The sequence below is a fragment of the Oryctolagus cuniculus genome, chromosome 7 (assembly GCF_051225735.1).
Source record: "Oryctolagus cuniculus isolate XC-2025 breed Fujian yellow rabbit chromosome 7, ASM5122573v1, whole genome shotgun sequence".
In the NCBI taxonomy this organism is placed as follows: Eukaryota; Metazoa; Chordata; class Mammalia; order Lagomorpha; family Leporidae; genus Oryctolagus; species Oryctolagus cuniculus.
The window spans coordinates 12,079,421-12,104,695 of NC_142873.1; the positions used below are offsets into that span (position 1 = coordinate 12,079,421).

At 52.7% G+C, this 25,275-nt stretch overlaps 1 protein-coding gene across 3 annotated transcripts in view; it reads left to right on the forward strand.

Annotated features, from left to right (window-relative positions):
* Positions 1 to 25,275, forward strand: part of PTPRN2 (protein tyrosine phosphatase receptor type N2) — a 1,109,078-nt gene that overhangs the window by 909,691 nt on the left and 174,112 nt on the right. For 2 of the 3 annotated variants that reach the window (XM_089336860.1, XM_089336861.1), the window contains one exon: positions 2,621 to 2,650. The exons of the other annotated variant lie outside the window; for it this stretch is intronic. In XM_089336860.1, coding sequence (XP_089192986.1) covers positions 2,621 to 2,650 — 30 coding nt within the window. The remainder of the gene's footprint in view (positions 1 to 2,620; positions 2,651 to 25,275) is intronic. 3 annotated transcript variants of the gene reach the window in all.

The following is a 25,275-nucleotide window of genomic DNA, read 5'->3' on the forward strand; positions in this document are numbered from 1 at the left end:
CCCTAGATGCAGATGACCAGGTAACAACACAAATTCTGTTGTCCTTGGCCAGACGTCAACCTCAGCGTGGCCCCTGCATGGCAGGGCTCAGGGGCCTCATGCCACGCCCCAGGAGGAGGTGCAGCACCCCGCCGGGCAGGCTGAGTTTTCTGTCTCCTGGGGAAACTGGCGAGAAGAGCCGTGGTGACGGTGTTACCTGCTCCCACCAGGAAGGGTGGCCCCAAGCCCGGGTTCAGTGGCGCTTGGGGAAGTGTGTTCTCGGGGCCACGGGGTCCTGGCCTGGCTTGGGAATTCATTCCTTTTTGTTCCAATTTCATTAACCTCGTATGAGAAGCAGGTGAAAGCAATTTATGCAAATCCTTTTTTCAATAGTCTAAGACATTTTACCTTTTGATAATAGGCAGTCAGCCGAGGGAGAGCGCCTCAGACAAGCAAGTGTTGAGGACCAATTTAGGATTGGAGCTACCTTTTTCTCCCCCCGCCCCCCCACCTCTTCAAAAGCTTCTCTGGGGTAAGATAAGAGTGTAATCCCTTAGTTTGGTGCAAACGTTTGCGACTTTGTGTTTCTAAAATCCAATTTGAATGAGCCTTGAACTTTAAAGCTGTTTTGTCTACTGGACCAAAAGACACCATGTGATGCCCGTCACAGGGACCTATGTGCAGTCCCCCTTGGCTTACCCGCTGTGACCCTCGGCTGCGGTTGGTGCCGGAAAACCAGCCCCCAGGTAGAAGCCATCACTTCGCAAAGCTGCCGTGCTTGTCTTTTTTTTTGGGGGGGGGGGGGGCAACAACGATTTTCCTAAGTACCCTTCCCCACAGACTTTAGGAGTCCCACAGGTCAGTAACACCCACGGCCAAGTGTGACCCGTGTCAGGATGATTGTCTGGAATGCCGGCACAAGAACTGGGGGGTGACCATGGCTTGTCGTGGAAGGCAGAGCTCTGTGTGTCCTGTCCTGGGCCTCCTAGGAGCCCCGCGCTCCAGGCCCTCTCGGCAATGCACCTGCTCACCTGCTGCACACCAAGCAGCCCTGGGAAGTATAAGAAAAGCTCCATGGCTGGCGCTGTGGCTCACTAGGCTAATCCTCCACCTACGGCGGCGGCACCATGGGTTCTAGTCCCGGTCAGGGCACCAGATTCTGTCCCGGTTGCTCCTCTTCCAGGCCAGCTCTCTGCTGTGGCCTGGGAGTGCAGTGGAGGATGGCCCAAGTGCTTGGGCCTTGCACCCACATGGGAGACCAGGAGGAAGCACCTGGCTCCCAGCTTCGGATCAGCGCAGTGCGCCGGCCGCAGCGGCCATTGGAGGGGTGAACCAACGGCAAAGGAAGACCTTTCTCTCTGTCTCTCTCTCTCACTGTCCACTCTGCCTGTCAAAAAAAAATAAAAATAAAAATAAATTAAAAAAAGAAAAGTTCCAGTGTTGGCATGGAGTCAAGGCCCCACCAGGGATGCATAGGGTGACATGGGAGCCCACAGACCCCCACAGCAGAGAGAAAGGACCTGGGCGAGCAGAAGCTGCGAGTGTTGGAGAGAGGGAGACTCTCGGGGGGTCAGCGACAGACACAACCACGCACACGTCCGAGCACACGGGTTCAAGAGCAAGGCTCTGCCACCATGGCTAGGTGGGGCCGGGGACAGAGGCTGGGGTGTCAGCAGAGGTCAGATCTTGTAGGGCCTCCCCCATCCCACCACTTCCCAATTTTGGTTTGTATGTGGGTCTCTCAAGCCCTGTTCTCAACGCACCACCCAAGACGCCCCATAGCCTTCCCCTCCTGTGTACATTTTTATAGTGTAATAAGCTATGCATTACAGTGTAGCACCTTAGACTTGCAGGTGCACACCTCGGGGGTACGAAGGGCATTCACACCGCTGTGCACCCGTCACTGCCATCCAGGTCCAGAGTTCCTCACCTTGAAACGGAAACATGTCCCTGCTGAACCCGAACTCCCCAGCCCCCTTCCCTCTGCCCGTGGCACCCCCGTTCTGCTTTCTGCCTCTAGGAAGTGGGCTCTTCTAAGTATCTCAGATACGTGGAGTCAGACAGCATTTGTCCTTTTGCAACTGCCTTATTTCACTCCACGTAACGGCTTCACCCCTGCGGTTGCCTGTGTCAGGATTTCCTTGTTTTAAGGGAAGGCTCTGTCGTACGGAGAGACTCCATCCATCAGCAGCCGTCTGGGTTGTCTCTGCCTGTTGGCTGTTGTGCATAATGCTACAAACAGCTGTAGAAATATCTGAGTGTTTGCTTTAGTGATTTTGGACTTACAGCCGGAAGTGGGTGGCAGGAGCCAGGCTAACTCTAGCTTGGCTTTTTGAGGAAGCGCTGTACCGTCGTCCACAGTGGCTACACCGTCTGCGTGCCCACCAGCAGCATACAGGGGTTAAACTTCTTCGCCTCCTCTGGTTGGCTGGTTTTGTTCCTTGATAGCAGCCATCCTATTGGGCACTTCCCTAACGCTGAGTGATAGTGCGCATCTTGGCAGTGCTTACCAGGGCCATCGCTGTATTTTTTTTTTTTTTTTTGATAAATGTTTATTCGTTGTCACTTTGAACTGGGATTGCTGTTGTAAGTGTTGGGTGGGGGAGCTCCTTATATGTCCTGAATATTAATCTCTTCACAGATAGACGACTGGAAGATTTTTCCTGATTTGGTAGGCTGCTTCCTTTCGCTTTCTTGGTGGTGTTCTTTGATGTACCACATTTTGTTTGGTGGAGCTCCCTTTACCTCTGTTTTCTTCTGTTTCCACACCTTTAGTGTCGTATTCCAGACGTCAGTGATAAAGTCACGTTGTGAAGATTGTCCCCTATGTTGTCTTCTAAAAATGTGTATTTTACCTCTAATGCTTAAGTCGTGGATCCATTCTGAATCAGTTTTGTTTTTTTTGTTTGTTTGTTTGTTTTTTGTTTTTTTGTTTGTTTTTTTGACAGGCAGAGTGGATAGTGAGAGAGAGAGAGAGAAAGGTCTTCCTTTGCCGTTGGTTCACCCTCCAATGGCTGCCGCGGACGGTGCGCTGCGTCTGGCGCACCGCGCTGATCCGATGGCAGGAGCCAGGTGCCTCCTCCTGGTCTCCCATGGGGTGCAGGGCCCAAGTACTTGGGCCATCCTCCACTGCACTCCCGGGCCACAGCAGAGAGCTGGCCTGGAAGAGGGGCAACCGGGACAGAATCTGGTGCCCCGACCGGGACTAGAACCCCAGGGTGCCGGTGCCTCAAGGCGGAGGATTAGCCTAGTGAGCCACAGCGCTGGCCCTGAATCAGTTTTGATAGATGGCATAGGATGAGGCCAAGTCATTCTTTTACATGTGGATGCACACTGTTCCCAGCGCCATTTGTTGAAGCTATGGTGTTTTCTCCTTAGATCTGTTTTGGGAGTGAGTTTATTTTTGTACAGTATATGAGATAAAAGATTATTTATGAGCGAAAGATAGCTTTATTCAAATAAGTGCTTTTTTGAAAAGATGTACCTATTAGTTTGAAAGGTAGAGTTACAGAGAGCCACTGGTTCACTCCCCAATTGGCCGCAATGGCGGGAGCAAGGCAGGTCTGAAGCCAGGAGTCAGGAGTGTCTTCCAGGTCTCCCACATGGGTGCAGGGGCCCAAGGACTTGGGCCATCCTCCACTGCTTTCCCAGGCCATAGCAGGGAGCTGGATCAGAAGTGGAGCAGCCGGGACTCGAACCAATACCCATATAGTATGCCAGCACTGCAGGCAGCAGTTTTACCCGCTATGCCACAGCAGCAGTCCCAACATTAGTGCATTTTTAAATTAATTTATTTATTTAAAAGGCAGAGTTACACAGAGGCAGAGAGAGAGAGAGAGAGAGAGAGGTCTTCCATCCACTGGTTCACTCCCCAGATGGCCAGAACTGCGCCAATTCAAAGCCAGAAGCCAGTAGCTTCATCCTGGTCTCCCATGTGGGTGCAGGGGCCCAAGGACTTGGGCCATCTTCCACTGCTTTCCCAGGCCATAGCAGAGAGCTGGATCGGAAGTGGAACAGCTGGGACTTGAACTGTTGCCTATACTCCAGCACTGCAGGTGGTGGCTTTACCCGCTATGCCACAGTGCAGGCCCCAATTAGTGCATTTTTAAAAATTATAAAATTCATTTAATATCTTTAAATTGTTCATATATAAAGCCAAATGTTGACTTTGTTCATTTAACATCTGATGCATACTTTCTAATTCACTTTAAATTAATCGTACAAGAAAAAGCATAACTCATGACAAGTAAACTCAACAATAATATGTGATGTTTAGTTTGGAAACTGAATATATATATATGAGAATGTAAATTGAAATTTAGCTAGAGCTCCAATGACAGACAAAAGTTGCTTTAACGATCTAATGTTTAAAATCTTTGCTTCTTCAATCTAGGAGGGCTTATTTTTTATAATTGCTGTGTTTATTAATGCTAAGATAAAATGAGAAGTTTCAGGGTGCTATTTAGAAGCAAGGCTCTGGAAATCAACACATTTTACATGTGGATAGTCAAATTTCTTAATAAATTAAAAACTGAGGCCTTGGGCCCCTGCACCTGCGTGGGAGACCCAGAGGAAGCTCCTGGCTCCTGGCTTCGGATCGGCTCAGCTCCAGCCATTGTGGCCATTTGGGGAGTGAACCAGCGGATGGAAGACCTCTCTCTCTCTCTCTCTCTCTCTCTCTGCAACTTTGCCTTTCAAATAAATAAATAAATCTTTAAAAAAAGCTGATTTGGGTATACTCATCCTTAAACTTGCTGTTGTGGCATTGTTTGTAAGGAAGGGAGTCGTTTTGGTGTGCTGTTTGAGAACTGTGATTCGATGGAGGTACACTCACTGTTATTACTCGTGTACTGCCTCAGCAGCTTGTTTAGAGTCAATACGCTTTGCAAAGCTGCCTTTAATCAGGACTCCATTATGGGAAACAATTTAACTGTGTGTCCCTGAGTATAAAAATCTGTAGTTCGACATCTGTAATGCAGGGTCCGTCCATGTGGCTGGCTGTGGCTGAGTGGTGGGAGGATGGCCGCTCAGTGGACAAGCAGGAGCCTAGGCTGGCGACACAGGAAGTGTTGGGGCCTGGTCTCGTGGTGGAAGGCGAAGAGGAGGGAGAAATTGGGAAACAAGAGCAGTAGCACGTGGTGATAGTCTGAGTCCAAGGTAAGCGGGGTCAGAGGGAAGGGACTCAGCCTGGAGCTGGTGTGTGCTGGGAGCGGTGCCTGCCATAAGCCCGATGAAGAGGCAGCTGGTCCAGTGACAGGCAGGGGAGGCCAGCGGAAGGGGTCCGGGCAGCACCTCAAGGGGAGAGCCAGATGCAGAGCTGTAATTCTGGACGTCCTGGTACCAGAGCAGGGGACAGAGCCCAGGCATGGCGTCGTTAGCAGGAGAGCCATCTACTAATTAGACTCTTTCATCTTGGCCCTAGCCTATCGTCCTGGATCAATTCCATTATTCTCAGAAGTTTGCTGTTTGGCTTGATTGTGTGAGCTCCTCTTTGAAAGAGGATTTCTGGATATTGCTTAATTCAATTTTGTACCTCCAACAAATCTTCCCTCATTAAAAATAATTAGGAGACCATCTGCATGAGTGAAAGTCTGAGTTTATAGAAAATCCTAAATATACTTTGAAGTAGGGGCTTGAAATCTGTGCATAGTCTTTTCATACTCTGCACTTTCCACGAACTTTTTTGAAGACCTCTCGCATGCATAAATTTCAAAAATGTTTACACCGAAACAAACTTACCTTTGAATTCCATCTTCCAAAGACTTACTGAAGATTCTTGTGAGTAGTCATGCCGTCTCACAGCCATGAGGACGAGTAGCCGGTGCCGTTTGATTGGCACGTTGCCTCCATGGTTGTTTGCTGAGCACCTACCTGGTGCCAGGTGCAGGGAGACAGCCTGGCAAGGCAGCCAGGCTCGTCCTGCCTGCCACACCGACCCACATGCACACCAAGACCCATCCGCAGGCGGTGGCTTCGTGAGGCCACACTGTGCACTCCCTGGTCCCGCCCTCCTGAAGCTTACAAGTGCCCGGTGCTTCTTCATTGTCGCTTCCTCACTCAGCTCCCATGGGCTCCATTCTCAATGTCTGCAGGGGGCAGTCCCCTCCCAGGGCCCTCCACCTCGGGGGCGTGTAGGAGCCCCTTCCTGCACAAAAGCCAAACACTGCAGTCCAAACTCAAAACTCCCCGTGATCTGGGCCATTCTGCTGTTCCAGCTTGTACCCTCTGCCACCCCGCCCCTCACCAGTCCGCTCCACAGGCACTAGCCACCATGTTTACTCCGCTAACCCAGTGGTCCCAGTTATCTACATGTCAATACTCCTCCCTCCCCCTCCCCCTGCCTTGTATTCACCCACACATCCAGAATGGACTCCCACACCCTCCACCAGCCCTCCCCGCCCTCAAGGAATCGTTCCCTTCTCAATGTCAAGTTGAAGGCTACCATTTTTTTTTTTTAATACTCAGGCAGTGTACAAGGCGTCCTTCATTTGTGGTCTCGTTAGTCCTCCTGACAGGGCTGTGAGGTCGGGGTAACCTCATACAGGTTACTGGGTTACTGGTTACAGGTTACTGGGTTACTGGTTACAGGTTACTGGGCGCTCTCAGGAAGGTAAGGTAACCTGAGTGAAGTCCCAAGGCTCGCGAGTGCGGGAGCCAGGTGCTCCCCGTGCCCCCAGTCTCCTGAGGAGTCCCAAATGCTCTCAGACACACAAGGCATTTCTCAGTTGTGAGTGCCTTCAAGGGAGGGCTTGAGAGCACCTTGCACAGTGCCCAGCACAATGCTTGGTCCTCAGGGAACCTCCGTGGAGTGAATGACTGTGCGTCTTGGTTCCTTTTGTGTTACTCAAAGTGTTTGAGGCTGGTTACTTTGTAAGCAAAGAGGAGTACCTGGCTCGCAATTCTGCTGGCTGGACAATTGAAGCAGCGTGGCACCATCGCCCTAGCAAGGATCTCCCGGCCGTGCCACAACGTGGCAGAGAGGCGGAAAGGAAACCAGCCACCTGTGGAAGGGGCTAAGCATGTGAGGTGGCCTCGCTTTATCACAGCCTGCTGTTGTGAGAACCAATCCACTCCCGTGGTACCCAACCCGTCCCCTGAGACCAGCATTAATCCTTTCATGAGCGTGGAATTCCCTGACCTAATTCCACTGGGCCCCACCTCTTACAACACCACCGCACTGGGGACCAAGCTTTAGCACATGGTCCATGGAGGAACAAACCAGAGCCAAGCCCTAGCTCTGTGGCTTCAAGGCATCTGTGTCCTTTACCTCCCTCCCCCTCTCTCTCTCTCCCTCCTTCTTCGTGTGTGTGTGTGTATGTATGTGTATATATATATATATGTGTGTGTATATATCAATATCATGCTCTCAAATAAAATAAATATAAAAATAAAATACATTCAAAACTGCAGAGAGGCTTTGACACAGAAGCAGGCCTTGTAAGACTTAATTCTTTTTTTTTTTTTTTTTGACAGGCAGAGTGGACAGTGAGAGAGAGACAGAGAGAAAGGTCTTCCTTTTGCCATTGGTTCACCCTCCAATGGCCGCCGCGGCCAGCGCACTGTGCTGATCTGATGGCAGGAGCCAGGTGCTTCTCCTGGTCTCCCATGGGGTGCAGGGCCCAAGCACTTGGGCCATCCTCCACTGCACTCCCTGGCCACAGCAGAGAGCTGGCCTGGAAGAGGGGCAACCAGGACAGAATCCGGAGCCCCGACCGGGACTAGAACCCGGTGTGCCGGTGCTGCAAGGTGGAGGATTAGCCTGTTGAGCCGCGGCGCCGGCTAAGAATTAATTCTAAGGGTGTAACGGCAGGTGTGCCCCAAGAATGTGCATGCGGATGCCTATCACGGTAGGACTTCTGATCTGGAAACACTTAGAGGGGTTTTACTGATGTGGGGGAAAGGTCACAGTGTATTGCTAAATGAAAAAGCACCTGTCAAAGAAAATGTGCAGGTAACACTTTTTAACGACCAGCGCGTCTATACGGGCAGCTCACGGAGAAGCCACTGTTGGGCAGCATGCATGTTCATCAGTGAGACCTTAGCAGTAATTGAGAAGCAGGGATTTTCTTCCTCTCTGTGTCCCCCTTCACATCTTCCTGGAACTCCTCCCTTCAGCCCTTGAATCTTCTGTGTTATGGACGTACCTGAAAGAGGCGGGGACACACACACACACACACCGCAGAGGCGCCGGGGGTCACCTTTGTCATCGTGTCCCTTCCCTGCTGTGCTGAGACTGTTCCGGGCATCCTCTCCATGTTCTCCCAACCCAGGGCCTCATCCTGAAGTGAGAGTCTTTGCTCGCTTTGGGACTGACTCTTCTCTTGCCCCAGAAGAGACCCTCCGGGTGGAGAGACCCGGAGCTGACCTGCCCGGCCTCCGTGCCAGGCCTGGGACTCCTCCCGAGCCGAGCTGGTCGCTGCCCTGTAATGAGAGTGCGCTGTGTTCTGTTTCCCTGTCTTTTTACAAGTCCTCTCACAAAAGTGAAATGTGTTCCTCCTTTCCTATTAGCCTGGAAGGAGTTTTCTCCGGAAGGAAGTGGCCTAATGGAGACTGTGGCACTGCAACAGGTGCAGGCGGTGGGAACTCTTCAACAGTGTGCGTTCAGGGTTCCCACCTGTGTCGCCCTGTGTCAGTGCAGCCAGGACCGTGCCCCACCCCCATCCTCAGCTTACCACTGCTGAGCAGGCTGTCCCCCTCCCGCCCCTGCCAAGCCACAGAGGGAGGGGCGGGGTGGGCAGGAGGACTTTGTGTGTGTGCTTAGCTGTGCATCACACACTCCCGGATAGACAACAGGAGGATGGGATGCAGGCAGCAGGCTGTGCCCTGGGCCCACGCATCCTCCCCTCTCACCCCCAGGAACCTGCGTTCGTCTGGAGTGAGAGTCGCCAATAGAGTCATACAAGAAATCCCTGTCCCCTTGTCACACAGGTGGCAACCAAGTTAAAACCATACCCAGAGAGAAGCCCCTGGGCAGTGCTTGGACAAGGGACATCCAGTGCTGACCATGCATCAGTAATGGCTTCAGATGGGCTTTCCAGGATCCACTACTGCAATGCAGGCAGAATCGCAGGACACGCGTGTTCTAGGCGTGCCGGGCGCCGTCTGCCTCTTCCCGCATAGCTCCAGTCCTGTGACAGCGCCTTTCTCCCAGCAAACCCTGTGATGAGCTTGACAGCAGGTGCATAGACCCCACTGCTCTTGTCTCATTGACCTCAGGGTGCAAACATAAAATGCGTGGCTGGGAGAAAACCAAACAGGCCACCTTAGGGTGGCGACACTCGCATCAGGAGCGCTGTGGCCTGAGCTGGGGGCCTGTGGCGCTCCGTGCTGAGCTCCCCTGGTGGCGACACCAGCGAGCCTGTAGGAGATGGCTAGGACAACGTCGGCAGAAGGGGACCACAGCAGACACTTGTATCATCTGCAGCCCAGCAGCCGTGGCCTCTGCCCTTTGCATGGGCAGAAAACTTACACATGACTAGGGCAGGAGAATACTTCCGTGTCTGTCGTGGGAGCAGTAGCTGCGGCCAGGAACCAGCAGCCCCAGGCTGCAGTTGGACTGGAATAGCCAGGGAGGGCATCTCAGGTTAGCTGGGTGCTCTGCCCCCCGGCACTGCCTCTGGGGACCAGGGTCAGCATTGCCTCTGGCTGGAGCAGTGCAGGCTTCTACAGCAAAGAGTAGAGAGGAGGTAGGGATGTATCAGAGACACATGTCCCCGCTGCTTCCATTTCCCGAAGCAAGTGACATCGGGAGACGCTGTAGCTGCCCACACAACCCCTACAGGGACATGCCCAAACTGACCCGGAACATTTAGCTACAGTCGCAAGTTCCATCCTCCCTGTTTTATTAGGGAGATGGGGTGAAAGGGGGACTGGGGTCATAAACACACCTGAGGCCTGGCCTGGTGGTTACTGGTCACTGGGCTGCTTCTGCGTCTTCGAGCCTGTCTGTGATGTGGCCCTGGTGATGGATGGCCTGGTATCCAGAGTCGGGACCCGGACCCTACCACAGCCCCCTGGTGACAGCTAAGTCTCAGAGGAGCTGGGGCAGGTGGGGACAGTGTCCAGGCTCCAGAGGCTGTCCTGTGCATGCTAATGGTTTGGCGTCCCTTGAAGCCAGCACTCTCGTAAACGTGTTTCCAATTTTAGGTGTTGGTTGATGGACAAACTGCATTCTGCCAGTGAGATGACATACTGGAATTCACTTTGATTGGCCAAAGCTAAGTTGATCTGAGAGAATGTCCAGTGGAATGTGTCTGGCTCCTTGGTGGCTTTTCTCTCACTTTAGTTTTGTTCCTGTGGCCATTTCAAACCAGGGCAGCTGTTGGAGGCATGGTAAAAGCCATGGACTGTAGGTAACTGAACAAGTCGTTACCACTGAGGACTTCTAGCACTACAAGAGGACTGCAGAAGTTCATGGGGGCGGGGGGGAGAAATGGAATTGGAATATAAGTTTATTTTGGTGCAAAAAAAATGTTGAAGTCCACACATTTTTCATAGTCTTCATTTTCCATGAAGATTTTGAAGAGCCCACACAAACCTGGATTTCAAAAATGTTCTAAGCCAAAATAAACTTATCTTTGAATGCCATTTCCTTGAACGTTTGGAAGAACCCCCATCTTCAACTTAAGAATTCTGGTTGAGGGGCAGCATTGTGGCATCAGGGGTAAGGCCGCCACCTGCAGCACTGATAGACCCTGTGGGTGCCTGTTCAAATCCTGGCTGCTCTGCTTCTGATCCAGCTCCCTGCTAACAGCCTGGGAAAACAGCAGAAGATGGCCCAAGTGTTTGAACCCGGATCACCAACATGGGTGACCCAGATGAAGTTTTAGGCTCCTGATTCTGTCCTGGTCTTTTGTAGCCAGCTGGGGAGTAAACCGGCAGATGGAAGATCTCTGTGTGTGTATGTGTGTGTGTGTGCCCCTCACTCTGTGTGGCTCCAACTTTCCAATGAATGGATAAAACTTTAAAACAAACAAATAGGCCGGCGCCGTGGCTCACTAGGCTAATCCTCCGCCTGCGGCGCTGGCACACCAGGTTCTAGTCCCGGTTAGGGTGCAGGTTCTGTCCCGGTTGCTCCTCTTCCAGTCCAGCTCTCTGCTGTGGCCCGGGGGTGCAATGGAGGATGGCCCAAGTGCTTGGGCCTTGCACCCACATGGGAGACCAGGAGGAAGCGCCTGGCTCCTGGCTTTGGATCAGCACAGTGTGCCAGCTGCAGCGCACTGGCCGCTGCGGCCATTGGAGGGTGAACCAACGGCAAAGGAAGACCTTTCTCTCTGTCTTTCTCTCACTGTCCACTCTGCCTGTCAAAAAAAAGAAAAAGAAGAAGAAGAAGTCTGAAACGGAGGTGTCAGCAGGGCCACACTCCTTTGGAACCTGTAGTGGAATGCTCCCCACCACCTCCAGCCACTGGTGTTTCAGACAATCCCGGGTGACCTTTGGCCTGTGGCCGTGTCACTCTGATCTCTGCCTCACGGTCCCCTGAGACATGACAGAGACCTATGTATGTCTTCACGTGCCATCCTCTTGCAAGGACACCAATGATACTGCATCCGGGACAGTGCCCAGCCCACTCCAGGATGGCCTCAGCAGGCCTCCCTGCATCACTAACAACCCTGTTTCCAAATAAGGTCGCATTCAAGGCAGCGGGGAGGGGGGGTGTAAGATGTCAACATATCCTTTGGAAGGGGAACCAGTCCACCCCATAACACTACCCCCAGGGTGCTGTCTCCTTCCGTGGGAGGGAGACACATTCACAAGCATCTCCTAATATTGAAGTTTTCAAAAAGGCAGGAAGGGCTCCCCGCACCGTCCCCGCGCCTCCTCCAAGCCTCACTCTGGACCTATGAAGATCCAGTTCAAAAAGAAGCCACGGGTGGCACACAGGGGTGAACTGCCTCACTTGCTCAACCCCACGCTGAAAATGGCCCCCGGCAGTACCATAAGGCTGATAAGAAATCCTTCCTATAAATGAATCCTCCCAAACGAAAGCGTTCTTTTCTCTAAACTCCAAAGGAATTGTATCTTTTATAGCATGTGTCACCTGTCCCAATGCATTGGAGTCATTTATGCTGGTGGCTGTCTACCCCACGGGGTAACAAGATGCTTCGGAATAGGTACCACGTCTTATTTCTCTTTATGGCCCTCTCAGCAGCTATTACAGTGCCTTGTACTTCATAAGGATCCAATAAATGTTGATGAATAGACACTAATGAATTAATTAGTTAATGTGCTACCTTCCTGGTAACAAACCTCTGGTCCAGTTAGATTGTAAATTAATGAGACCTTTGAGGAACGCACAGAATGATGGGGCATCCCAGAAAGGCAGGGCACGGAACACGGTGTCTCGGGAGAGGACCTCTGGCCTCCTTCCTCCAACCTCTTCTCCCTGGCCTCTGCCAGTCCAGTCCACCAGCACAAGCAGTTCGTCTGCAAGAGGGCGTCTGCTGCTCTCCCGTTTCCTCTCGGGGAACCTCTTGTTCCTACTACTTCCATGGGCTACTAGTGCCTGCGTGTTGACTGCAGTTCCTGGGTGCTAGGGACCAGCCTGGAGGTGGGAAGTTCTAGCTGTTCCCTAGGAGGGTCGGTGCTCCTGGACAGGGTTTGCAAGGGGGTGATGGGAGGCAGTCTTGCCTGGCATGGAGACGGGCAGCATTGAAGCAGCTGGGGGCAGCTCTTCTTTGGAATGCATAGCCGAGAGAGCCTCCACTCCCTTTTTGGAAGTCCTCAACCCAGGGACAGGGGCTTCCAGGAAAGCTTGGTCCTGGTAACCTCTTTAGTTGGCGGGGAATGGGAGCTGGAGGCAGGGACTTCCCTGTAGAAAACCTGGCTGTAGTGAACCAGAAGCTTAAAGGAGATGGAGGCCGGCGCCGCGGCTCACTAGGCTAATCCTTCACCTGCAGCGCCAGCACACCAGGTTCTAGTCCCGGTCGGGGCACCGGATTCTGTCCCGGTTGCTCCTCTTCCAGGCCAGCTCTCTGCTGTGGCCAGGGAGTGCAGTGGAGGATGGCCCAAGTGCCTGGGCCCTGCACCCCATGGGAGACCAGGAGAAGCACCTGGCTCCTGCCTTCGGATCAGCGCAGTGCACCGGCCGCGGTGGCCATTGGAGGGTGAACCAAAGGCAAAAGGAAGACTTTTCTCTCTGTCTCTCTCTCTCTCTCACTGTCCACTCTGCCTGTCCAAAAAAAAAAAAAAAATAGGAGATGGAACCTCAATAGGGTCCACCTGGCCTGGGGCAATCTTAAAGGGCCCTACTGAGGGGCGTGTCCTGCTCGGCTGAGAGGATCTCAGAAGCTTGGTTTTGGCTGCAGAGCTGAGCAGGTGTTTTGGGGACCAGGGCCGGTCAACCAGGAAGGCAACAGTGTGACCTGCTCCTGGGGACCCCCTATCCACACGGGCAAGGACGTCCTGCAAGAAGAGGTGGTCCAGAGAGCAGCCATCTCAGGCAGGTCAGAAACCAGATGGGGTTTAGGGGTTGGGGCAGGGGACTGGGAAGATGGCCGGCAGCCACAGTGCCGCCTCTGGCAGCGCCACCTGCAGGCGGGAAGCTGCTTGTTCATTAAAGTGATTTGGGAATCAGAATTACAGACATCTGCACAATGTAGTGCTCAATTGGAGCCAGCTGGGGGAACTAAAAATGGCCATCCCAGCCCCCACGTCAGGCTCCCAGGGGCCGAGAGAGAGAGTTGTTTCCCAAATGAACCCCACCAACCCAATTATGGAGCAACCGTTTCATTCACAACCTGGTCTTTACTGATCTCTCTGAGTGGGTGTGCTAAGGAAATCTGTGCTTTTAAAGCACCTTCACTAATCCCTTGTTTTATTTGGTTTACATGAAAGCAGAAAAAACTGAATTGTTTTAAAAATAGCCTCTGCTTCTACAAGTGATTATTTGTGGAATTAGCTGATAGTTCAAAAACTCAATTCATTTGCCATGTGCATTCAAATTATTCTGATTTTATCATCTTTCCCAAATCCCATATTTATTAGAGCTTATTTATTATTTATTGCTTGTTCTTTCTTGTCCCCTCCCACACACACACACACACTCACCAATGGCTTAGGAGAGATTGCAAAATGTAATTTAAATAGAGACATCAGCATGGCAAGCCTACTTACAGAAAATTTCAGGACAAAGCACCCCACCCCCACCCCCAGCCACCACCCAGAGTGGAAATGCGATTTTCTGGGGAAGACAGCTCAGGGCCCTGGTTGCCCACCAGTGTGGAAACATAAATGAAATGGTTGTGTGTATTTCACAGTCACTTAGAGGAATACTGACAAATGACTTCCTATTAACATCTGAAAGTTATGCAGTGGTAGGAGCAATTAATTTTCTTCTGTGGTAAAGAATCCAGCTGCCTTGGCACTGATGAATGTCTGGTCTTTGCTCTCCAGGGCTTTGCAGCAGGTGTGATAGGGAGTGAGAAATGGGAGCGTGCACCTGCCGATGGGGATGCCACTGCCATATGTCCCCAGCCATGCCCGGCACGGAGCCACCAGGTCCTGTGTCCCTGTGTCCCTGCAGGAGAAGTTGGCTTGCTGGTGCCTATCTATGTGACATTACACTCCCATGTGTGATTTTTTTTTTTTTTTGGACAGGCAGAGTGGACAGTGAGAGAGACAGACAGAGAGAAAGGTCTTCCTTTTGCTGTTGGTTCACCCTCCAATGGCCGCTGTAGCCGGCGCACCATGCTGATCCAAAGGCAGGAGCCAGATGCTTCTCCTGGTCTCCCATGGGGTGCAGGGCCCAAGCACTTGGGCCATCCTCCACTGCACTCCCTGGCCACAGCAGAGAGCTGGCCTGGAAGAGGGGCAACCGGGACAGAATCCGGTGCCCCGACCGGGACTAGAACCTGGTGTGCTGGCGCTGCAGGCGGAGGATTAGCCTAGTGAGCCGCGGCGCCGAACCACGTGTGATTTTAATGGAAGACATGGCAGACTTGCAGGAGCCATCAGAAAAAACCATCTCCTCCATGCAGGTAACCCTGGCCCACAAGGAGAGCATCGATTTCACGTCCAGAGGCCCAAGCCCAAGCCCTGGATCAGCTGCTTCCTACACGTAGGAGCCCAAATAAGTCCCCTGGCCCTTATGAGCGCCAGTGACACACCTGCCATGGTGGCCATGTGTCTCCATGCGGGGCTGGCGATGATGCTTGGGGTCGTGTTTGCAAGGGGCCCAATGCCAGGCCAGCCCAGCGCCACAAAGTTCTTGCTCCGCACGAGCCGAGCCGGCTGTTACACCACTTACGGCACCAACAGGCTCTTCCCTCCCCTCCGCGGCGTTCAGGCCTGGGAATAAGTAAAGCTCACTGAACCAACTAAGCACGTTTGTGGATGTGCATTGTCTGCAAGTCCTGGGGATCGATTCTGATGACGTGGTGAACGATCCCTCTCATAGCCACGGCTCCCGGGTCTAGGAACAGCAGCTGCACACCCGTTCGCGGAGAGGCTTCTGTGGGCTCGGCTGTCCATCCCAGAGCCACAGTTTCTCAGTAAGAGAAATCGAGGCAGGTGTATTCCTTCCCGGGTCCAGCAGGGTCTCAGCCACCATCATCCATTCCTGAGAAGCATTTCTGAGGCTGGCGGGTCCTTAATTAACCATGCAGGCTCCTCGAGGCTTTGGTTTTCATCCCTAGTGTTAGGCGCAGTGGATAAGGCAGAACTGCACTGGAGGGGGACCAAAAAAAAAAAAAAAAGCTAAGTCAAAGCATTTAACGCCAAAGTTCCTGACCGTTGGTGGCTGGTCACCATTCTCCTCTTCCCCTCTTTGCCTTCTTGGAAAGCTGCCCACAACTTCGCCTTGTGGGATGTAACTCCAGCTCCCTCCATTATGCAAATGAAGTCCCGTTTCTTCCTGTGTTGGGCAGGAGATGCTAAAAAAGCAAGAGCTCCCCCCAATGCAATGTGCTGGTCCCTCCCCCCCCCCAGCCATAGTTCCTCCCAGCCAGCAGAGACGCCTTGCCTCTTAGCAGTTCTGGCCCCAGGCAGATTCGCTTGAAGTCACCACTCAGCTCTCTGCGGTGGCAGGCGGTGGCCTTTATCTGGAGAGATCTCGGTCCAGGATGATGGACACACAGTGATCTCGCCACAGCGTGCTACCTGTCACTGTGGCGGAAGCCACCATTTGTTAGCATCAAAGCAGCAGGCAGCAGAGCTTAGAAACAACTAACAGGAAGGCGGCTGCCCGGTGGCCGAGCCACGGAGGCCTCATCCCACTTCTGGGGGCCACACAGCAGCCTTCGCACTTCGTCCTCTGCCCCCTGCCTTGCCCCGTCCTGTTTTCCTCCTCAACACTTGCAGAACCACAGTAGGAGGAGCCCAGCAGTCCGATGTCTTTGTGTCTCGCTATAGAGGTGCTGGAGACTGGAGGGGGATTTCCAGAGAGGTCGGGGGACACACACAGGCTCTCCCCAGAGCCACCGGCCTGATCCAGTCTTGCCCTGCGTCCCCCTACATGTGCACACTCTCCTGGGACCCTACCCCGGTCCCCTGCCTCCAGCTTCCCCCACATCCCACGTCTCTCCCAGCCTGCAGGTGAGGGACTCTGCTCATTCAGAATGGAGGTGACACAGAAGTCGCCGGTGACAAATGACTGGAAAGCTGGAGGAGTGGCGGAGCGCTCCGAGAAAGCGCTGGCCTGGGTGCTGGGCTTCCGTGGGAAGCTGCCGCCGAGCGCTTTCACACCGTCTCCGCTCGTGAGCTCTCTCATTACAGCAAATACTGCGTTTCTGGAGCTTTTAGGATATTGATTTTCTGAGGAGGAAAATAGTTTGAACATTCTGCTCAATACCAATTATGTATCCCCCATATCTAAATTCATAAGTTTCTCTCTGTATTTTAAGCCTCTGTGGGGAGTCATCTCTCCCACAGGCAGCTCACCCTGGGAAGGGGCTTTCTCTCAATCCTGAGACAGAGGGCCATGAGCACCGGCCCTGGGGGACAAGGAAGGGCACCCCTGATTGTCCTGACCTGAGTCACGTGACCACCTGGCGCCCATCATTCATAAAAAGATGAGCAGTTTGACAGCTTGTGCCGTATTGGTGATAAAATGAATCAGCCTGGCATCTGTGTGCTGTGTTAGGCAAACTCAGGAATGAACAGAGGTTTTAAAATACTCTTTCTGTGTTTTAATGTCTTTAATTTTATTTATGTGTTTGAGAGGCAGAGAGAGAGAGAGAGAGAGAGATGGATAGAGAGCACCCATTCTTTGCTTTACTCCCCAAGTGCACATTGTGGGCTGGAGCTGAAGCCAGGAGCCAGGAACACAATCCAGGTCTTCCAGTGGGTGGCAGGAGCCCAACCACTTGAGTGGTCACTGCTGCCGCCCCAGAGTCTGCCATAGCAGGAAGCTGGAGTCAGGACCGGAGCTGGGTATCACACCAGGGTACTGGGACACGAAACTTGAGCATGTTAAATGTCAGCCCAAACACTGCCCTTGCTTTGATGTCTTACGGCAAAGTAACGTGAGTTTGAAGTGACGCCACAGAATTGATAATGAGGCCAATGGAGCTCCCCTGAGAACGTGTACCATCTAATGGCGTCAAAAATAAGATCTGGAGCTTGCGTATTTGTCAGAGCAGTTAAGACACCACTTGGAAGCCTGCGCCGCGGCTCACTAGGCTAATCCTCCACCTGCGGCGCCAGCACACTGGGTTCTAGTCCCGGTCTGGGCGCCGGATTCTGTCCCGGTTGCCCCTCTTCCAGGCCAGCTCTCTGCTGTGGCCAGGGAGTGCAGTGGAGGATGGCCCAAGTGCTTGGGCCCTGCACCCCATGGGAGACCAGGAGAAGCACCCAGATCCTGCCTTTGGATCAGCGCAGTGTGCCGGCCGCAGCGGCCATTGGAGGGTGAACCAACGGCAAAAGGAAGACCTTTCTCTCTGTCTCTCTCTCACTGTCCACTCTGCCTGTAAAAAATAAATAAATAAATAAATAAATAAATAAGACACCACTTGGGATACCCATATGCAATATTGTAGCGCCTCGGCTCAAGTCCTGGCTCCACTCCCGTCTCCAGCTTCCTGCTAACGCACACCCTGAGTGGCATTAGGTGGAGGCTCAAGGACTTTGGTCCCTGCCACCCGCATCGGGGACCTGAATGGAATTTCAGGCTTCTGGCTTCTGCCTGAGCCAGCCCTGGCTGTGTGGGCATTTAGAGAGTGAACCAGCAGGTGGAAAACCTGTATTTGTCTGTGTCTGTGTGTGCACTTCTCTCTGTCTCTCTGCCTTTCACATAAAAATAAATAAATAATTTTTAAAAAAAGATATGGGAAAAAATGCCTTAACATCTTCTTCTAGTTGCGCATCTTAAAATCTGGAGTTTTACTACGTAGGTAGTTTTTTTCTTGAAGACTTAAACACCAGATAGAGATCTCAAGGTGGAGAATAGATCGTAATCACAATGAGAACTTTGCAGCTTCAGGTTACTGATGCGTCCTTTGTGAGGGGCATGACACTGACCCCACAGAGTGGCCTGTGCATGTCCATGTGAGGGCTCAGAGCCATCGTCTGCAGGATCCATGACGTGGGCATGTGGCTGTGTCACATCCGTGTCCCTGATGTGAGTGTGTGGCTGTGCTCTGTGGGCATGTGGCTCTGTTCTGTGTCTGTGACGTGGGTGTGTGGCTGTGATGTGAGCTTGTGGCTGTGTTCTGTGGCCATGACATGGGTGTGTGGCTGTGTCTGTGGGCATGTGGCTGTGTTCTGTGGCCATGACATGGGCATGTGGCTATGTTCTGTGGCTGTGACATGGGCGTGTGGCTGTGTTCTGTGGCCATGATGTGGGCACGCAACTGTGTTCTGTGACTATGACATGGGCGTGTGGCTGTGTTCTGTGGCTGTGATGTGGGCGTGTGGCCGTGTTCTGTGGCTGTGACATGGGTGTGTGGCCATGTTCTGTGGCCGTGACATGGGCGTGTGGCTGTGTTCTGTGGCTGTGACATGGGTGTGTGGCTGTGTTCTGTGGCTGTGACATGGGTGTGTGGCTATGTTCTGTGGCCGTGACATGGGCATGTGGCTGTGTTCTGTGGCCATGATGTGGGCATGCAGCTGTGTTCTGTGGCCGTGACATGGGCGTGTGGCCGTGTTCTGTGGCCGTGACATGGGTGTGTGGCCGTGTTCTGTGGCTGTGACATGGGTGTGTGGCTGTGTCTGTGGTCGTGATGTGGGCGTGTGGCCTTGTTCTGTGGCTGTGACATGGGCGTGTGGCCATGTTCTGTGGCTGTGACATGGGCACGTGGCCATGTTCTGTGGCTGTGACATGGGCATGTGACCGTGTTCTGTGACTGTGACATGGGTGTGTGGCTGTGTCTGTGGCCATGATGTGGGCATGTGGCCGTGTCCTGTGACTGTGACATGGGTATGTGGCTGTGTTCTGTGGCTGTGACATGGGCACGTGGCCATGTTCTGTGGCTGTGACATGGGCATGTGACTGTGTTCTGTGACTGTGACATAGGTGTGTGGCTGTGTCTGTGGCCATGATGTGGGCATGTGGCCGTGTCCTGTGACTGTGACATGGGCATGTGGCTGTGTTCTGTGGCTGTGACGTGGGCACGTGGCCATGTTCTGTGGCTGTGACATGGGCATGTGGCCGTGTTCTGTGGCTGTGACATGGGCATGTGGCTGTGTTCTGTGGCTGTGACATGGGTGTGTGGCCATGTTCTGTGGCTGTGACATAGGTGTGTGGCTGTGTCTGTGGCCGTGATGTGGGCATGTGGCCATGTTCTGTGGCTGTGACATGGGCGTGTGGCCGTGTTCTATGAATGTAACATGGGTGTGTGGCTGTGTTCTGTGGCCATGATGTGGGCATGCAGCTGTGTTCTGTTACTATGACATGGGCATGTGGCTGTGATGTGGGCGTGTGGCCGTGTTCTGTGGCTGTGACATGGGTATGTGGCTGTTCTGTGGCCATGACATGGGTGTGTGGCTGTGTTCTGTGACTGTGACATGGGCATGTGACCGTGTTCTGTGACTGTGACATGGGTGTGTGGCCGTGTTCTGTGGCTGTGACATGGGTGTGTGGCCGTGTTCTGTGGCTGTGACATGGGCGTGTGGCCGTGTTCTGTGGCTGTGACATGGGCACGTGGCCATGTTCTGTGGCTGTGACATGGGTGTGTGGCTGTGTTCTGTGACTGTGACATGGGTGTGTGGCTGTGTTCTGTGGCTGTGACATGGGCGTGTGGCCGTGTTCTGTGGCTGTGACATGGGCACGTGGCCATGTTCTGTGGCTGTGACATGGGCACGTGGCCGTGTTCTGTGGCTGTGACATGGGCGTGTGGCTGTGTTCTGTGACTGTGACATGGGCATGTGACCGTGTTCTGTGGCTGTGACATGGGCGTGTGGCCGTGTTCTGTGGCTGTGACATGGGTGTGTGGCCGTGTTCTGTGGCTGTGACATGGGCGTGTGGCCGTGTTCTGTGGCTGTGACATGGGCACGTGGCCATGTTCTGTGGCTGTGACATGGGCACGTGGCCGTGTTCTGTGGCTGTGACATGGGCACGTGGCTGTGTTCTGTGGCCGAGTCTCCAGCCCAAGAGAGTTGCATGTCAAGATTCTCAATAATATTACATCAGGGAGCTGCTGTCGGGGTGTCTGAGGGATTAGTGAGCTGGGGAGGGTGTCAAATTTGACAGGGTTGGGGAAGTGCTTCTAAAGGGTTGAAGGTAGGACTGGGAGCTGCACATCGCTGGATCTCTGATGAATCCAAGGGTAGCATCATTAAACAGAGGGGGAGGGAATCCATGATCACCAACCCTCTTTTTGATGGTGGTGCTTGCTTGGAGACCGAGGAACTGCTGTTGGCTCATGAATCCAGATTTTGAATGAGCTTGATTGATTGGTTGATTTGAAAGGCAGAGCTACAGAGAGGAAGAGATCTTCCATCCCTTGGTTTGCTTACTAAATGACTGCAATGGCCAGGCAGGGCCAGGCTGAAGCCAGAAACCTGGAACTCCATCCAGGTCTCCTGTGTGGCTGGCAGTGGCCCAGACGTTTGGCCATCTTCTGCTGCTTTCCCAGGAGCATTAGCAGGAAGCTGCATGGGAAGTGGAACAGTTGGGACTCAAACCAGCATCCATATGGGATGCCAGTGTGCACAACGCCGGCCCCTTTATTTATTTATTTTTCAAAAATCTCCAAAAGAAAAGCCAGCAAAGTGAAATGATGATGTCATTAGATCGGTTCTACCCAAATAAGCTCTTTTTGCAGATTATTAATTAAATGATTCATTAATGAGGAAAACTAGATGAAGCCAGTAAGGGGTTTCCCGGAATGCACCATGGAACCCTTCCTCCATTCTGTCCTGTTCCTCATTTTTGTCAGGAGCTTATGGAAGATGTGTGTTTGGGCTCCCTAAGTTCTTACCTGGTATGGAGTTCTAAGGAGGAGGAGTGACAGAACAAGATAAAGATTGAAGTTTTAACACTGATGCTGAAAATAGGGAGCTGTATGGATGCTTTATGCCCTGTCCACTCCAGAAAGCCCGCTGATTCCTAGCCAGGGACGCACGCCCCCTGGAGTGATACAGGCCACACACATATTGCACGTGTGAGTCTCCTGTGGCTGCCTTAAGGCAACAAACATATATTCCGTCACAGTCCCAGGGCCCCAGCCCAGGTCAAGGCATCTGTAGGGCCCTGCTGCCTCCACGGGCTTTGGGGAAAGCCCCCTCTTGCTTCCGAGTTTCCCTGGCTGCTGGCTGTGTCCCTCCAGCCTCCAGCTCCTCCTGTCACCCCCCTGAGTCTTGACATCTTTGCATCTGGCCTGTTTCCAAATTTTCCTTTTTTGTCTTGGCCTAGGGACTCAGCCTAGTATCTGTATCACAACATGATCATCTCTAACGATCTTGTCTCCCAGTAAGTCGGGTTCGGAGCTCCTGGGAGTTAGGGCCATAGCATCATTTTGAGTGGACACAATTCAACCTCTGGTAGCTCACTATTTTCTTTTTTTAAACATTTTTATTTATTTACTTGAAAGAGTTACACAGAGAGAAGAGAGGCAGAGAGAGAGAGAGAGAGAGAGGTCTTCCATCCACTGGTTCATTCCCCAGTTGGCCACAATGGTCGGAACTGCACCAATCCGAAGCCAAGAGCCAGGAGTTTCTTCCGGATCTCCCACCCAGATGCAGGGGACCAAGGACTTGGGCCATCTTCTACTGCTTTCCCAGGCCATAGCAGAGAGCTGGATCGGAAGTGGAGCAGCTGGGACTCGAACCGGCGCCCCTATGGGATGCTGGCGCCGCAGGTGGAGGCTGAGCGCACTGCACCACAGCGCCGGCCCCTGAGTGGTTCTATAAAGACCCCAGTGGCCGTGGTCTGCTCAGGCTGCTCTCATGGAGCAGCAGGCACTGGGAGCCCATGAAAAGCAGAGGTTTCTTTTTCCACACTTCTCCACACTGGACATGCAGAGTGAGCTGCCTGCTTCCCGGTCATGGACAGTGCCTTCGGGCTGTGTCCTCATATTTTGGAAGGTGATAACCCACCATACCTTGGGGGGGGGGGGTGAGGATTTCAGCATTTGAATTTGGTGGGAGGCATCAATGACCCCTCCACACAGGGCTGGGGCACTGGCTTCTGACGAGTGGACTTGCGGAGTCCAGGTAGCCTGTGTTCAGCCCAGCCCTGTGGCAGTGAGCTGCCACGTTCCTGTGCCTGTTCATTCACTCCCCTGCGCCGTGCGGGAAGGGACAGCCACCAACAGGCTGCGTTTCTGAACCCTGCATGTTTTTCTTACCCAAGAGAAAAGGTGGACAAAACGCCAGCATGATGTGCAGTCGAGTGGAAGGAAAATACGCTTTTGGTGTAATGTTGCAAGGGATGTGGGTTACCAGCATTCACTATTCTGTGAACATCTTTAACCTGGGGCAAAAAGATAGTGCACTTGATCCCGCCAGGCAGCTGAAGGTATGGCCTTGCTCGCCACCACCCCTGGAAGTTTGGTGGCAGAAATCCGACCTGTGGAGAAGTTAGTATCTCCTCTTCCCAAACGCGGTTTCCTAGAGGACTGGGATGATGCTGCTGGCTGCAGCCCCAGACCCTTTCCCTGCTTGGACTTCTCTGCGGGGCCTGCCCTCTGCGGCACCTAGGAATTCAAGGCCCTGACATAGAAGATTGTTGGAGGCCGGCGCCGCGGCTCACTAGGCTCATCCTCCGCCTTGCGGTGCCAGCACACCGGGTTCTAGTCCCGGTCGGGGCGCCAGATTCTGTCCTGGTTGCCCCTCTTCCAGGCCAGCTCTCTGCTGTGGCCAGGGAGTGCAGTGGAGGATGGCCCAAGTGCTTGGGTCCTGCACCCCATGGGAGACCAGGAGAAGTACCTGGCTCCTGGCTTCGGATCAGCGCAGTGCGCCAGCCGCGGCGGCCATTGGAGGGTGAACCAACGGCAAAGGAAGACCTTTCTCTCTGTCTCTCTCTCTCACTGTCCACTCTGCCTGTCAAAAAAATAAAATTGTTGGAGCTCCTTCCCCCCATTTCATCTCAGCCTCTTCTCTGCTTGGAGGAGACCAGCTCAAGGCCCAAGGCCCAGGGGCTCAGGGCCAGATAGGAATCCCCTGCCCTCCACAACATCGAGTTGATGTCCCATGCTGGGACTTGGACACTCTTGGTGTCAATTTTGTCCACCGTGACTCAGTTTGGGTAGGTTGGCATACGTCTCTGTGTAATAGTGCCTGATGAGGCTTTTTATTTCTGTGCTTTCTGTAACATTTCCTTTTTTCATCTCTGATTTTACTGATTTGCATCTTCTCCCTCTTTTTTTTTTTTTTTTTCTGGTTAGTTGGGCCGATGGCGTATCAATTTTATTTATTTTTTCAACAAACCAGTTCTTCATTTCACTGATCTTTTGGGTTTTCTTGGTTTCAGTGTTGTTTATCATGACTCAATTTTGGTAGATTGTGTCTAGGAATCTATGACTTGGACACTCTTGGGACAAATGTTGTGATTCTGTGTCAGACATGACGTTATTAAGCATGAAAGTAATTTTGCTAAGCACACGGCCGCTGTCTTCACAGTCTGAAAGGCCCTGTATCAAGAAATGAAGATTTTGCTTATTCTGAAATTTCCAGAAAGAATAAATGGGTATAAGAGAGGAGAATGCTCAAACTTGAGCTCATTGTAAGGAAAACTGACCGACGCCTGCAACCCATGCATGCTGTGTGTTCCCCTATAGGTAGGTGCTCCTGTTTGGTCCCTGTGTCTTTCGTCTGATGGTTGTCCCCTGCCCAGTATCAGGGTCTTAGCCTTGTCCCCTCTCTTGTTCCCTCTGGATGTCCTTGGGGTGGTGCTCAACCCACACGTCACCCATCTCCCCCACCCCAGCCCTGCTGCCCCCACCTCTTGATGTGACTGCCACAGGGAGTCTCTTGTCCACCTGGGCTGGCCCAGACTCCCCGGCTACTAGAAGGGCTGCACCTGCCCCACGTCTCAGAGGTGCAGCTTTCTCTGGTTGTGTTCTGGGTCCTTGTCTCTAACACAGAAAGAATTCAAGGAGGAGACACAGGGAAAGTTCAGCACAGAAACGAGATTTACTTACATGAGAATCAAAGTACACACATAAAAAGGAGTGTGGCTCAACAAGGTTTGGGGCCATCCCTTCCTATGAACTGGCATGGGATTTAATTGAATATTCAGAGGGGGCACACTTTGGGGCAGGGTTTGGGTGCCACCCATTTCCTTGCCCTTTTATGGAAATCTTGGGAGTATCATGGTATCAGGTACAAGATAGGGGACCACCAGGGTAGTTTCTAAAGCCCATGCCACGTGGGGCATGAATCTAAAATGCCCCTCAGTCACTCCGTGCTTGGAGCAGGCATCTCAAATCCTGAGTCCCACCTGGCCCAGCTGGGAGCTGTTCCCTGCCCCTGCCCCTGCCCCCCCACCAAGGCCACGAGACTGGACACCACGGAGAACAAAACCTCAGAATGCGGAGGCCCAGGGCCCACATTGTGGCACAGCAGGTGAAGCCTCTCCCTGCAAGGCTAGCATCTCATACGAGCACCAGTTGAGTCCTGGCAGCTCCACTTCCAATCCAGCTCCCTGCTAATGCACCTGGGAAAGCAGTGGACCCATGTACTTGGGCCCCAGCATCTACATGCAAGACTCAGATGAAATTCCAGGCACATTGTATTGTAGCCATTGTGGCCCTTTGGGGAGTGAGTCAGTGGATAGAAAATGTCTCTTTCTTTCTTTCTGTCTCTCTCTCATTCTGCATTTCAAATAAATTCTTTTTTTAAAGATTTATTTATTTATTTATTTATTTTTATTTGACAGGTAGAGTTACAGACAGTGAGAGAGAGAGGTCTTCCTTCTTG